The sequence below is a fragment of the Coregonus lavaretus genome (genome assembly GCF_964263955.1).
Source record: "Coregonus lavaretus genome assembly, chromosome: 15".
In the NCBI taxonomy this organism is placed as follows: Eukaryota; Metazoa; Chordata; class Actinopteri; order Salmoniformes; family Salmonidae; genus Coregonus; species Coregonus lavaretus.
Window position 1 is genome coordinate 23,374,863 of NC_140002.1, and position 15,598 is coordinate 23,390,460.

The 15,598-nt window shown below is 43.9% G+C and overlaps 1 protein-coding gene across 1 annotated transcript in view; it reads right to left on the reverse strand.

Annotated features, from left to right (window-relative positions):
- Positions 1 to 15,598, reverse strand: part of LOC311143195 (G protein-coupled receptor kinase 6-like) — a 47,694-nt gene that overhangs the window by 5,362 nt on the left and 26,734 nt on the right. Inside the window, exons 7-15 of the mRNA XM_084178982.1 lie at positions 9,168 to 9,231; positions 8,578 to 8,718; positions 7,118 to 7,308; positions 6,565 to 6,602; positions 5,560 to 5,649; positions 5,156 to 5,364; positions 2,932 to 3,069; positions 1,185 to 1,322; positions 57 to 191 (exon numbers count right to left, since the gene is read on the reverse strand). Coding sequence (XP_084035108.1) covers positions 57 to 191; positions 1,185 to 1,322; positions 2,932 to 3,069; positions 5,156 to 5,364; positions 5,560 to 5,649; positions 6,565 to 6,602; positions 7,118 to 7,308; positions 8,578 to 8,718; positions 9,168 to 9,231 — 1,144 coding nt within the window. The remainder of the gene's footprint in view (positions 1 to 56; positions 192 to 1,184; positions 1,323 to 2,931; positions 3,070 to 5,155; positions 5,365 to 5,559; positions 5,650 to 6,564; positions 6,603 to 7,117; positions 7,309 to 8,577; positions 8,719 to 9,167; positions 9,232 to 15,598) is intronic.

Sequence of the window (15,598 nt, forward strand, 5' to 3'; positions counted from 1 at the left end):
AGTCAATGACACACACAACACTGAGGCTTTAGGTTTAGTAAGGTTGAGGATCTCACCTGTCTCCCAAAAAGCCTCTGTAGCAGCCCCTGTTTAGGAGTTGGCGAGGGCTGCCCTCTCCAGTCCAGGTCCGGGGGAACTGTCCCGTCCGTATGAAACACGTTGAGCTCCTGAAAGCACTCGGACTCGATCATCTGGAACCAGAAGAAACTATCCGTTCACAACCTCAAACCCCAAATCCATCGTTTCACAGCTTCTTTGATAAAGGGACATGTCAGGGTAAAAGGGGACTTTAAGAAGGCGTACCAAATGGCACCCTATTACCTGGTCAAAAGTAGTGGACTACATAGGGAATAGGGTGCTTTTTGGGACGCACATGAGTGTTTTTTGCAAGGATATTGATCAGAACATCAGTATGATGAAAGTAAAAGCCATCTTGATAGGACGGGGAAGAGAAAGCACTAAAAATAGGACAAATTTTTTTCTCCGAAAATTACTCAAAGTAAATGTGGTGTTTTAAAACGGGCTGATGTCAAATCTAACCACATCAGTCATTCAGAAGACTTAATTTGATAATAATAATAAATAATATGCCATTTAGCAGACGCTTTTATCCAAAGCGACTTACAGTCATGCGTGCATAAATTTTTTTTGTGTATGGGTGGTCCCGGGGATCGAACCCACTACCCTGGCGTTACAAGCGCCGTGCTCTACCAGCTGAGCTACAGAGGACCACGGTGCACTACTTTTAACCAGAGCCCTGTGTCTTCTTGGCGCCAAAGCAGCTGTTTTGATACAAATCACAAGTTGCTTTTATAACCCACTGCTAACTCAATTGGCCCTGTGTCCGTCTGTCTGTCTGAACTGCCACAGACAGTAGCCTGCAGTATGCTCTGGACTACGACCCCATTAGGCATATTTTCTGACCTCCATAGTAAATATGGGTCTTTGTGGCTCGACCTAGTGCCTCTATATTGGGCCTTTCCTAAATATTGGTTGGTTGTACACCTGAGGGGGCTAATATCTAGCGTCTACATACTGAGCCCGAGTGTCTTCATATTGCATAAGACAAGTTTCAATTAATTTACTTGTTCAGGACGTTATGTAATGTGATAAAGGTTCATTGATGAAAATATTGAGTACAGGTTGCTTCCTTTTGGTGCGCGTGATATTGTGTGACCTCTGACCTCCATCTGCCAGGGGATGGACACGCTGCCTGTGGACACTTTACAGTAGAATGAGTCATCTTTGGGCTCCAACTCCACCCCCTTGACCGTGGAGAACTGCTCGATGTCCAGCACGTCCTTACAGTAAATGGCCTGGGGCTGGGGAAGCAAACAACAATGTACACTACCAGTCCAAAGTTTGGACAAACCTACTCATTCAAGGGTTTTTCTTTATTTTTTTACTATTTTCGACATTGCAGAATAATAGTGAAGGGGAGGTATACAGAAGATAGCCCTATTTGGTAAAAGACCAAGAACAGCTCAAATTATCAAAGAGAAACGACAGTCCATCATTACTTTAAGACATGAAGGTCAGTCAATACGGAACATTTCAAGAACTTTGAAAGTTTCTTCAAGTGCAGTCGCAAAAACCATCAAGCGATGAAACTGGCTCTCATGAGGACCGCCACAGGAATGGAAGACCCAGAGTTACCTCTGCTGCAGAGGATTAGTTCATTAGAGTTACCAGCCTCAGAAATTGCAGCCCAAATAAATGCTTCACAGAGTTCAAGTCACAGACACATCTCAATATCAACTGTTCAGAGGGGACTGTGTGAATCAGGCCTTCATGGTCGAATTTCTGCAAAGAAACCAATAATAAGAAGAAACCTGCTTGGGCCAAGAAACACGAGCAATGGACATTAGACCGGTGGAAATGTGTCCTTTGGCCTGGAGTCCAAATTGGAGATTTTTGGTTCCAACCGCCGTGTCTTTGTGAGACGCGGTGTGGGTGAACGGATGATCTCCGCATGTGTAGTTCCCACCGTAAAGCATGGAGGAGGTGTTATGGTTGGGGTGCTTAGCTGGTGACACTGTCTGTGATTTATTTAGAATTCAAGGCACACTTAACCAGCATGGCTACCACAGCATTCTGCAGCGATACGCCATCCCATCTGGTTTGGGCTTATTTGGACAATCATTCGTTTTTCAACAGAACAATGTCCCAACACACCTCCAGGATGTGTATGGGCTATTTTACCAAGAAGGAGAGTGATGGAGTGCTGCATCAGATGACCTGGCCTCCACAATCCCCCGACCTCAACCCAATTGAGATGGTTTGGGATGAGTCGGATGGCAGAGTGAAGGAAAAGCAGCCAACAAGTGCTCAGCATATATGGGAACTCCTTCAAGACTGTTGGAAAAGCATTCCAGGTGAAGCTGGTTGAGCCAAGAGTGTGCAAAGCTGTCATCAAGGCAAAGCGTGACTATTTGAAGAATCTCAAATATAAAATATATTTTGATTTGTTTAACACTTTTTTGGTTACTACATGATTCCATATGTTATTTCATAGTTTTGATGTTTTCACTATTATTCTACAATGTAGAAAATAGTAAAAATAAAGAAAAACCCTTGAATGAGTAGGTGTGTCCAAACGTTTGACTGGTACTGTATGTCTACTGTACATCCTGTGTTGCATGCACTGTACATTTATGTAATCATGTGCTTGTGCTCTGGGGATGAATAAGGTTATATGGCATATAAACACATGCACATACACTATAACATCATCAAGTGGAGGCAGCTGATTCATCCTATACGAGAAGACTACCATAGAAAGACCAAAACGCTAGATGTTTCATGTCATGACAGCGTCACTACACAGTGATATTCTTGGATGTGTCACTCTTGGAATCTATCCAAATGATGCATTAGGGATTATGACGTCTGTACAGTAAACAGATTGGATCATGCAGTGTGTTTCCTTACATCAGGGGTGAAGGGGGCCTTCAGCCTGCCAGCTTTCAGCCTCTTGAAGTTGATGGATCGGAAGATGGGGTGGGCCTTCACCTCCGTAGCCCCCTCCCCCTGGCAGCCCAGCCTCTTACTGGGCTCTTTGGCCAGCAGCTAGGCAGAGACATGAGAGAGTGACAGCAGTGTTACTAAGCAACAAAGTAAATATGTTATGCTGTTATACTGTTGAATTAGGCACTGATCTGCTTGCTGTATGTGTTTGAAGTTAGTTTTAAAATCATGACAGACAACCTTCTTTGCTTATGATATTACAAGCCATAGAAAACCAGAATAAAAGCATCCTTCATGCACATACAGTCGTGGTCAAAGGTTTTGAGAATGACACAAATACAAATTTTCACAAAGTCTGCTGCCTCAGTTTTGATGATGGCAATTTGCATATACTCCAGAATGTCATGAAGAGTGATCAGATGAATTGCAATTAATTGCAAAGTCCCTCTTTGCCATGAAAATGAACTTAATCCCATAAAAACATTTCCACTGCATTTCAGCCCTGCCGCAAAAGGACCAGCTACCATCATGTCAGTGATTCTCTCGTTAACACAGGTGAGAGTGTTGACAAGGACAAGGCTGGAGATCACTCTGTCATGCTGATTGAGTTAGAATAACAGACTGTAAGCTTTAAAAGGAGGGTGGTGCTTGAAATCATTGTTCTTCCTCTGTTAACTATGGTTACCTGCAAGGAAACACGTGCCGTCATCATTGCTTTGCACAAAAAGGGCTTCACAGGCAAGGATATTGCTGCTTGTAAGATTGCACCTAAAATCAACCATTTATCGGATCATCAAGAACTTCAAGGAGAGAGGTTCAATTGTTGTGAAGAAGGCTTCAGGGCGCCCAAGACAGTCCAGTAAGCGCCAGGACCGTCTCCTAAAGATGATTCAGCTGTGGGATCGGGGCACCACCAGTGCAGAGCTTGCTCAGGAATGGCAGCAGGCAGGTGTGAGTGCATCTGCACGCACAGTGAGGCGAAGACTTTTGGGGGATGGCCTGGTGTCAAGATGGGCAGCAAAGAAGCCACTTCTCTCCAGGAAAAACATCAGGGACAGACTGATATTCTGCAAAAGGTACAGGGATTGTACTGCTGAGGACTGGGGTAAAGTCATTTCATCTCTGATGAATCCCCTTTCCGATTGTTTGGGGCATTCGGAAAACACCTTGTCCGGAGAAGACCGGACAAGGTGTTTGTCATGCCAACAGTCCTGTGTCATGCCAACAGTAAAGCATCCTGAGCCAATTCATGTGTGGGGTTGCTTCTCAGCCAAGCGAGTGGGCTCACTCACCATTTTGTCTAAGAACACAGCCATGAATAAAGAATGGTGCCAACACATCCTCAGAGAGCAACTTCTCACAACCATCCAAGAACAGTTTGGTGACGACCAATGCCTTTTCCAGCATGATGGAGCACCTTGCCATAATGCAAAAGTGATAACTAAGTGGCTCGGGGAACAAAACATCGACATTTTGGGTCCATGGCCAGGAAACTCCCCAGACCTTATTCACATTGAGAACTTGTGGTTGATCCTCAAGAGGTAGGTGGACAAACAAAAACCCACAAATTCTGACAAACTCCAAGCATTGATTATGCAAGAATGGGCTGCCATCAGTCAGGATGTGGCCCAGAAGTTAATTGACAGCATGCCAGGGCGGATTGCAGAGGTCTTGAAAAAGAAGGGTCAACATTGCAAATATTGACTCTTTGCAGAAACTTAATGTAATTGTCAATAAAAGCCTTTGACACTTATGGAATGCTTGTAATTATACTTCAGTATACCATAGTAACATCTGACAAAAATATCTCATAACACTGAAGCAGCGAACTTTGTGAAGACCAATACTTGTGTCATTCTCAAAACTTTTGACCACGACTGTACATCATGAATGCAAATCTCTTGAACACATGATGCTGCCTTCACAAATAAAACTATTACCATAAAGACTGATTTTGATATGCAAAGCCAACAGACAACAAAGCATGATCCCATGTTGTTGACAATATTTGACATTTTAGTCATTTAGCAGACGCTCTTATCCAGAGCGACTTACAGTTAGTGAGTGCATACATTTTTCATACTGGCCCCCCATGGGAAACGAACCCACAACCCTGGCGTTGCAAGCGCCATGCTCTACCAACTGAGCTACACCGGGCTCTGTAGGAGGAGGTACTGTAGTCAGGTACCATTTTGCAGAGGGACTTGGCGTCCTCTGAGAACTTGTCTGAGTACTCCTCCTCCACGTCTCTGACCAGCCTCTCTACGTCCTCGCGTTTGATCTTCTTCTTGCGCTGCTGGAAGGGAGACTGGCCCTCGATCATCTCATACAGCAGACAGCCCAGCGCCCACCAGTCGGGGCTGAAGGTGTAGCGCTCATTCTTCACCACCTCTGGAGCTGACACACACACACACACACACATTAGGATGACAGGCACACAGGCACGCATGCACGCGTACACACACATAGACACACAGAGACATGATTACAAATACTGAAAGTATATTGGTACTGTACATTACACAGTACAGTAACAGTATTTGAAAAAAGGTGTTGAATATCTTTTGTTGAATGGTGTTGAATAGTGCTTACCCATGTACCCTACGGTGCCCACCCGACCCTTGATGGTCTCTCCCTCGGGAACGTGGACCGCCAAGCCCAGGTCTGATATCCGGATATGACCTAAAGGAACACAGCACAACACGCACTGTGTTACAGTACACACCAATTGCTGGAACAGTTAACCTTATGCCATATCACATGCTATCCCCACAAAAGATGCATCTCAATCGAGATATCCGAAAATGACATGACAGAACACATACATACAGTATAACAGACACATTCAGTATTACCTATAACACACCTCAATGCTGTGACACTTAACCTTATGTCATATTTACATTTACGTCATTTAGCAGACGCTCTTATCCAGAGCGACTTACAAATTGGAGGATTGTGACATGCTATCCCCACAGATGATGCATATCAATGGATATAGAAGGAGACGGCCAATCACGATGCAACAAAACAAGACATACAGTATTACATATAACACACCTCAATCCTATGACATTCAACCATATGTCATATGACATGCTATCTCCAGTCTGGAGTCTGGACCACAGACTATGTATATCAGGACATCCTTTGGTCAAAGCAGATCTTATGAAAGCCATGTACTTTAGAAACCTTATGTTGTTTTGCCAAAGAGCACTATTCAGTGGCCGCAGGCTCTACTGACAACCTTGAGAAAGCAGGAGCCCTCCTGTCCTGAGAGAGGTATTTTCATAGACAATCTGCTCCCTCTATTGGTGAATTACAGAACGACAGCCTCGGTTCACACATGCAGTGGTTACTGTACCAACTCTGGTTATGGAGAGCTATAATGTGTGCAGGCTTTTGTTCCAGCCCATCACTAACACACCTGATCTATTATTCAATTAATCATCAAGACCTTGATTAGTTGAATCAAGTGTTTTAAAGTAGTGCTTGGCTGGAACTATAGCATTGTTCCAGGACCAGGGTTGGTCCATAAAACATTTATTTACTTGTATAGTGGGCATTCATATTATTTCCATCTCGATCTCTACTCACCATGGTCATCCAATAGTATGTTTTCAGGCTTCAGGTCCCTGGAAAAAGACAGCAATACAAGGAGTTATAAAACCAATAACTAACGTCTATCTCTTCCATGAGCAGATTTACAAAACTTTGAAAGCTCTCTGCTCTTTGTCTTCCTTTGTCTCACTTTATAATAATAATAATATGCCATTTAGCAGACGCTTTTATCCAAAGCGACTTACAGTCATGCATGCATACATTTTTGTGTATGGGTGGTCCCGGGGCTCGAACCCACTACCTTGGCGTTTCAAGCGCCGTGCTCTACCAGTTGAGCTACAGAGGACCACTTTCTCTCTCCCAACGTCTTGCTATCTATCGTTCTCCCCTCACCTCTCTATCTCCATCCACCCTTGTAAGCTGATAGTTGTGTAAACACTAAATATGCTCCATAAACTTCCTGTAGCCTTGTACGCAGGAAGTCGAGTACCCACTGAACCATTCTATCAGAACAGCCTTGTGTGTGTGTGTATGCATTTCTGTGTGCGTGTGTGTGCCTATGTGTGTGTGACTGTGTGTGTAGCCTCACCTGTAGACGATCCTCTCTCTTTGCAGGTCCTCCAGGCCACAGGCCAGCTCTGCAGAGTAGAACACAGCCCTCCTCTCCTCGAAGCCAGCCTCTCCCATGTGGTAGATGTGGAACTTGAGGTCTCCTCCGTTCATCAGGGTCAGCACCAGACACAGAGCGTCCTTCGTCTCATACGCGTATGCTAGACTCACCTCCACGACACACGGTCATATTCATTAGGCACCAAACAGATGAAAACAAAACAAAACTGACTAAAATGGGGAGGGATTACCTGAACTTGTTCAATAAGAAGCGCTTTTTTTTGTCTTTTGTCGCAAAAATGTTTCCCTACATTCTGCTATGGTGTGCCCTAAAGAATAGAACACTTGGCTAAGAGACCGGTTTGAAAATCATACTTCTACTACTTCAAATATACACAATTAACAAAGCTATGAGGTAGGAGAAGGAGAGTAGAATTTGTGGGAAACAGAATTAACATCTGTCCACTTTTGGCCAACACATTGGACCAGTGATGGATGTCCAAATAAAATATGTCGAAATTGGATTGTGTGGGGTCACTTGAAATGAAAACAAACCCAACTGAATCAAACCCTGATGTTATCTTTTAATTAATAGTGTTATTATTATTATTATTATGATCTGATCTGAGTTATCAGACAGTAGTCTGGAAGAGCCATCTAGACTCAACTGGTCAAAAGTTTTAATGTTGCGGTCAAAAGCTGAGTTGCAGTCGACAGTTTAAATCATTGAGTTCAGTCAACTTGACATCTTTGTAAGGAAAAATTAGTAAGTGGTGCATCAAATATTAATGTAGTTCATAGATACATTACAAAACATTAGGAACACCTGCTCTTTCCAAGCCATAGACTGACCAGGTGAATCCAGGGGAAAGCTATGATCCCTTATTGATGTCACTTGTTAAATCCACTTCAATCAGTGTAGATTTACATTTACATTACATTTTAGTCACTTAGCAGACGCTCTTATCCAGAGCGACTTACAGTTAGTGAATGCATACATAGATGAAGGGGAGGAGACACGTTAAAGATGGATTTTTAAGCCTTGAGACATGGATTGTGTGTGCCATTCAGAGGATGAATGGGCAAGACAAGATTTTAAGTGCCTTTGAACGGGGTATGGTAGCAGGTGCCAGGCGCACCAGTTTGAGTGTGTCAAGAACTGCAACGCTGCTGCGTTTTTCACATTCAACAGTTCCCCGTGTGTATCAAGAATGGTCCACCACCCAAAGGACATCCAGCCAACTTGACATAACTGTGGGAAGCATTGGAGTCAACATGGGCCAGCATTCCTGTGGAATGCTTTCAACACCTTGTGGAGTCCATGCTCTGATGAATTGAGGCTGTTCTGAGGGCAAAAGGGGGTGCAACGCAATATTAGGAAGGTGTATTATACATAATGTGACACATGGTAGGAGGTAAGTAGGTAGCTCGTACACTTACTACAAACCTACTGTTGACTTTCTCTAGAATCTGCTTCTCGTTTAAGGCCATGGACTCTCCTTTCCTCTTCTTGATCCTCTTCTTCTCTAACTTCTTACACGCGTACATCTTCCCTGTGGCACGCACCTGGCACGCACACACCTGACGAGAAGAGTGGATGAAAGAGAGACAAAGAGAGAGAGAGGGGGGGATAGATATAGAAAAGGCTAGTTAACTGAATATTGTAGGTTTTTCATAGTTGAACACCACAGTGTTGTCTACTTTGACACAGTAAATACACTGTAATGGAGGCATGACCATGGCTCAGGCCATTTCACATGAGGAGAGCTCAAGAGGACACCAGTTAATGGCACTTGTATCCCGAAAACACACAACAACACAGTTGATAATTTTATGGGCCCATCAATTCACATCCACACTGAGGTCTTTGTTGTACCTCATTGATCATTTATAAGTTCATCCCTTTGAGGGTCTGATGATGAAGATTATAAGAGACACTATATTTATTTCTTATTATCTACTTGTAAAATATAATTCTAAATGAAAGGAAGCTTTAGTTAAGGAGACAAAGAGACAGAGACAGTCCTTACCTCACCGAAGCCTCCCTTCCCTAATACCCTGTACTGTCGGAATGTGTTCTTAGTGACTGGCTGCCTGTGAGAACACAGAGAAAGGGGTCAACACAATACAAAACAACAACTTTATTGTCTATCGTGGGAAAATGTGCTCAACTATATCGACATACACTGACTGTACAGCAGCAATGCATCTGAACATACACATCTGACTTTGTAAGTAAAAAGGCTTGACCGTTACACTTTTACAAAATGTTTGCTTTAAAAACACTATTCTATCAAAGGAAAGCAATAGGGGGAATAAAACCCTCTTTTTTAATATGTTCTGGCTTATATTATAACTAGACTTGAGTTCGGCCCAGTACCAAATGCAAGATAGGACTACTTTCTTAAGACCTTTAACAAAGTGTTGGAATATTTACTGTGAGTCAAAGGTTGCATCCCAAATGAAAATGACACACTATTCCCTATATAGTGCACTACGTTTGACTAGAGCCCTAATGGGCCCTAGTCAAAAGTTGTGCACTATAAAGGGAATAGGGTGCCATTTGGGATACACACCGTGATGAAAGAGTATGGGTAAACTTATCTCTTTAGTCACATCTATGACTCTTATGGGAAGATCATTGCACAAGCCTTGCCTCTGCTAGGCTGGAGAGTGGAGACATGTTCTGTTTGCTAATGTATATAAATATAGAGACCAGGGCTCATGTATTTCCATAAATAAATCTGTTCCCCAAAGGACTCGTTTGCATTCCATCCACCTCTACGCAGACGACACCATTTTGTATACATCTGGCCCTTCATTGGACACTGTGTTAACAAACCTCCAAAAGAGCTTCAATGCCATACAACACTCCTTCAGTAGCCTCCAACTGCTCTTAAACACAAGTAAAACTAAATGCATGCTCTTCAATCGAACGCTGCTGGTACCCGCCCACCCGACTAGAATCACTACTCTCGGCAGGTCTGACCTAGAGTATGTGGACAATTACAAATACCTAGGTGTCTGGTTAGACTGTAAACTCTCCTTCCAGACTCACATTAAGAATCTCCAATCCAAAGTTAAATCTAGAATCGGCTTCCTATTTCGCAACAAAGCCTCCTTCACTCATGCTACCAAACATGCCCTCGTAAAACTGACTATCTTACCGATCCTTGACTTCGGCGATGTCATTTACAAAATAGCCTCCAACACTCTACTCAGCAAATTGGATGTAGTCTATCACAGTGCCATCCGTTTTGTCACCAAAGCCCCATATACTACCCACCACTGTGACCTGTACGCTCTTGTTGGCTGGTCCTCACTACATATTCGTCGCCAAACCCACTGCCTCCAGGCCATCTATAAATCACTGCTAGGCAAATCCCCGCATTATCTTAGCTCATTGGTCACCATAGCAACACCCACCCGTAGTATGCGCTCCAGCAGGTATATCTCACTGGTCATCCCCAAAGCCAACACCTCCTTTGGCCGCCATTCCTTCCAGTTCTCTGCTGCCAATGACTGGAACGAATTGCAAAAATCTCTGAAGCTGGAGACTCTTATCTCCCTCACTAACTTTAAGCATCAGTTGTCAGAGCACCTTACCGATCACTGCACCTGTACACAGCCCATCTGAAATTAGCCCACCCAACTACCTCATCCCCATATTGTTATTTATTTAGCTAATTTGCACCCCAGTATCTCTATTTGCACATAATCTCTTGCACATCTATCATTCCAGTGTTAATACTAATTGTAATTATTTTGCACTATAGCCTATTTATTGCCTTACCTCCATAACTTGCTACATTTGCACACACTGTATATATATATTTTCTGTAGTATTTTTGACTTTATGTTTTGTTTTACCCCATATGTAACTCTGTGTTGTTGTTTTTATCGCACTGCTTTGCTTTATCTTGGCAAGGTCGCAGTTGTAAATGAGAACTTGTTCTCAACTGGCTTACCTGGTTAAATAAAGGTTTAAAAAAAAAATATGATAGTCCTGCTGGGATAAAAGGTATTTAAATAGACAAGCACGAGTATGGATGTGAACAAAACCAAAACTGTAATGAGCAATAATGACTGTATAAAATAAATAATTAATATACTGAGCTATATCGTATGCTAAAAACAATGGGGAAATTATATTATTTTATACTAATACAATTGCTCAAAGAAAGAGATTTTGTTTAATAAGTAATATTATTTTATCTCAAAAAGGTAGGGTTGAAAATTATTGACACACATAAAGATTCTTATAAATAAAGTAGTCAAAAGTTTAGTATTTGTTCCCATATTCCTAGCACGCAATGACTACATAAAGGTTGTGACTCTACAAACTTGCTGAATGGATTTGCAGTTAGTTTTGGTTGTGTTTCCGATTATTTTGTGCCCCATAGAAATGAATGGTTGATAATGTATTGTGTCATTTTGGAATCACTTTTATTGTAAATAAGAATATAATAAGTTTTTAAACACTTCTACATTAATGTGGCTGCTACCATGATTACGGATACCATGATCAAAGATCATACCCCCAAGACATGCTAACCTCCCCGGTTATTGGTGAAAGATTAGCATGTCTTGGGGGTATGATCTTTGACCTTCTGTAACTTTCTCACTCAACCTTGAGAGGAGCCACTAATACATATGCTGAATCTACAAAACATTAAGAACACCTTCTCTTTCCATGACATAGACTGACCAGGTGAATCCAGGTGAAAGCTATGATCCCTTATTGATGTCAATCAGTGTAGATGAAGGGGAGGGTTTTTACGCCTTGAGACGATTGAGACATACAGTGAGGGAAAAAAAGTATTTGATCCCCTGCTGATTTTGTACGTTTGCCCACTGACAAAGAAATTATCAGTCTATAATTTTAATGGTAGGTTTATTTGAACAGTGAGAGACAGAATAACAACAAAAACATCCAGAAAATGTACATGTATGTACATGTAGGTAGAGGTAAAGTGACTATGCATAGATAATAAACAGAGAATAGCAGCAGCGTAAACAATGCAAATAGTCTGGGTGGCCATTTGATTAGCTGTTCAGGAGTCTTATGGCTTGGGGGTAGAAGCTGTTAAGAAGCCTTTTGGACCTAGACTTGAAGCTCCGGTACCGCTTGCCGTGCGGTAGCAGAAAGAACAGTCCTAAATGACTACCGACCCGAAGCACTCACGTATGTAGTCATGAAGTGCTTTGAAAAGCTGGTCATGGCTCGCATCAACACCATTATCCCAGAAACCCTAGACCCTCTCCAATTTTCATAGCGCCAACAGATTCACAGATGATGCAATCTCTATTGCACTCCACACTGCCCTTTCCCACCTGGACAAAAGAAACACCTACGTGAGAATGCTATTCATTGACTATAGCTCAGCGTTCAACACCATAGTGCCCTTAAAGCTCATCAATAAGCTAAGGACCCTGGGACTAAACACTTCCCTCTGCAACTGGATCCTGGACTTCCTGACGGGCCGCCCCCAGGTGGTAAAGGTAGGTAGCAACACATCTGCCACGCTGATCCTCAACCCGGGGGCCCATCAGGGGTGCGTGCTCAGTCCCCTCCTGTACTCCCTGTTCACCCATGACTGCATGGCCAAGCACAACTCCCAACACCATCATTACGTTTGCCGACGAAACAACAGTGGTAGGCCTGATCACCGACAATGATGAGAGAGCCTATAGGGAGGAGGTCAGAGACCTGGCAGTGTGGTGCCAGGATAACAACCTCTCCCTCAACGTGATCAAGACAAAGGAGATGATTGTGGACTATAGGAAAAAGAAGAGGAGTGAGCACGCCCCCATTCTCATCGACGCGGCTGTAGTGGAGCAGGTTGAGAGCTTCAAGTTCCTTGGTGTCCACATCAGCAAGAAACTATCATTGTCCAAACACACCAAGACAGTCGTGAATAGGGCACGACAAAGCCTATTCCCCCTCAGGAGACTGAAAAGATTTGGCATGGGTCCCCGGATCCTCAAAAAGTTATACAGCTGCACCATCGAGAGCATCCTGGTTGCCATGCTCCACCTGGTATGGCAACTGCTCGGCCTCCGACCACAAGGCACTACAGAGGGTAGTGCGTACAGCCCAGTACATCACTGGGGCCAAGCTTCCTGCCATCCAGGACCTCTATACCAGGCGGTGTCAGAGGAAGGCCCTAAAAACGGTCAAAGACTCCAGCCACCCTAGTCATAGACTGTTCTCTGTGCTACCGCACGGCAAGCGGTACCGGAGCGCCAAGTCTAGGTCCAAAAGGCTTCTTAACAGCTTCTACCCCCAAGCCATAAGACTCCTGAACAGCTAATCTTGGCTACCCGGACTATTTACATTGTCCCCCCACCCCACCCCAACCCCCTCTTTTACACTGCTGCTACTCTGTTTATTATTTATGCATAGTCACTTTAACTCTACCCACATGTACATATTATCTCAATTACCTCGACTAACCGGTGCCCCCGCACATTGACTCTGTACCGGTACCCCCTGTATATAACCTCCCTACTGTTATTTTATTTTACTGCTGCTCTTTAATTATTTGCTATTTTTTACTTATCTATTTTTAACTTAACACTTTTTTTTTCTTCTTAAAAACTGCATTGTTGGTTAAGGGCTTGTAAGTAAGCATTTCACTGTAAGGTCTACACCTGTTGTATTCGGCGCATGTGGCAAATAACATTTGATTTGATTTGAAATGTCAGTGAAGACACTTGCCAGTTGGTCAGCGCATGCTCGGAGTACACGTCCTGGTAATCCGTCTGGCCCTGCGGCCTTGTGAATGTTGACCTGTTTAAAGGTCTTACTCACATCGGCTACGGAGAGCGTGATCACACAGTCGTCTGGAACAGCTGGTGCTCTCATACATGCTTCAGTGTTGCTTGCCTCGAAGCGCGCATAGAAGTCATATAGCTCGTCTGGTAGGCTCGTGTCACTGGGCAGCTCGCGGCTGTTTTTCCCTTTGTAGTTCGTAACAGTTTGCAAACCCTGCCACATCCGACGAGCGTCGGAGCTGGTGTAGTAGGATTCAATCTTAGTCCTGTATTGACGCTTTGCCTGTTTGATGGTTCTTCGGGGCATAGCGAGATTTCTTATAAGCATCCCGCTCCTTCAAAGCGGCAGCTCTACCCTTTAGCTCAGTGCGGATGTTGCCTGTAATCCATGGCTTCTGGTTGGGGTACGTACAGTTACTGTGGGGACGACGTCATCGATGCACTTATTGATGAAGCCAGTGACTGATGTGGTGTACTCCTCAATGCCATCGGAAGAATCCCGGAACATATTCCAGTCTGTGCTAGCAAAACAGTCCTGCAATTTAGCATCTGCGTCATCTGACCACTTCCGTATTGAGCGGAATCTATACACAATACCCCATAATGACAAAGCAAAAACAGATTTTTCGAAAGTTTTGCAAATTTAAAATAAAAAATAAACAAAATAAACCTTATTTACATAAGCATTCAGACCCTTTGCTATGAGACTCGAAATTGAGCTCAGGTGCATCCTGTTTCCATTGAATGTCTGCAGCATTGAAAGTCCCCAAGAACACAGTGGCCTCCATCATCCTTAAATGGAAGAAGTTTGGAACCACCAAGACTCTTGCTAGAGCTGGCCGCCCGGCCAAACTGAGCAATCGGGGGAGAAGGAACTTGGTCAGGGAGGTGACCAAGAACCCAATGGTCACTCTGACAGAGCTCTAGAGTTCCTCTGTGGAGATGGGAGAACCTTCCAGAAGGACAACCATCTCTGCAGCACTCCACCAATCAGGCCTTTATGGTAGAGTGGCCAGACGGAAGCCACTCCTCAGTAAAAGGCACATGACCGCCCACTTGGAGTTTGCCAAAAGGCACCTAAAGACTCTCAGACCATGAGAAACAAGATTATCTGGTCTGATGAAACCAAGATTGAACTATTTGGCCTGAATGCCAAGCATCACGTCTGGAGGAAACCTGGCACCATCTCTACGGTGAAGCATGGTGGTGGAAACAGCATGCTGTGGGGATGTTTTTCAGCAGCAGGGACTGGGAGACTAGTCAGGATTGAGGCAAAGATGAACGGAGCAAAGTACAGGGAGATCCTTGATGAAAACCTGCTCCAGAGCGCTCAGGACCTCAGACTGGGGCGAAGGTTCACCTTCCAACAGGACAACGACCCTAAGCACACAGCGAAGACAACGCAGGAGTGGCTTCGGGACAAGTCTCTGAATGTCCTTGAGTGGCCCAGCCAGAGCCCAGACTTGAACCCGATCGAACATCTCTGGAGAGACCTGAAAATAGCTGTGCAGCAACGCTCCCCATCCAACCTGACAGAGCTTGAGAGGATCTGCAGAGAATGGGAGAAACTCCCCAAATACAGGTGTGCCAAGCTTGTAGCATCATACCCAAGAAGACTTGATACTGTAATCGCTGCCAAAGGTGCTTCAACAAAGTACTGAGTAAAGGGTCTGAATACTTATGT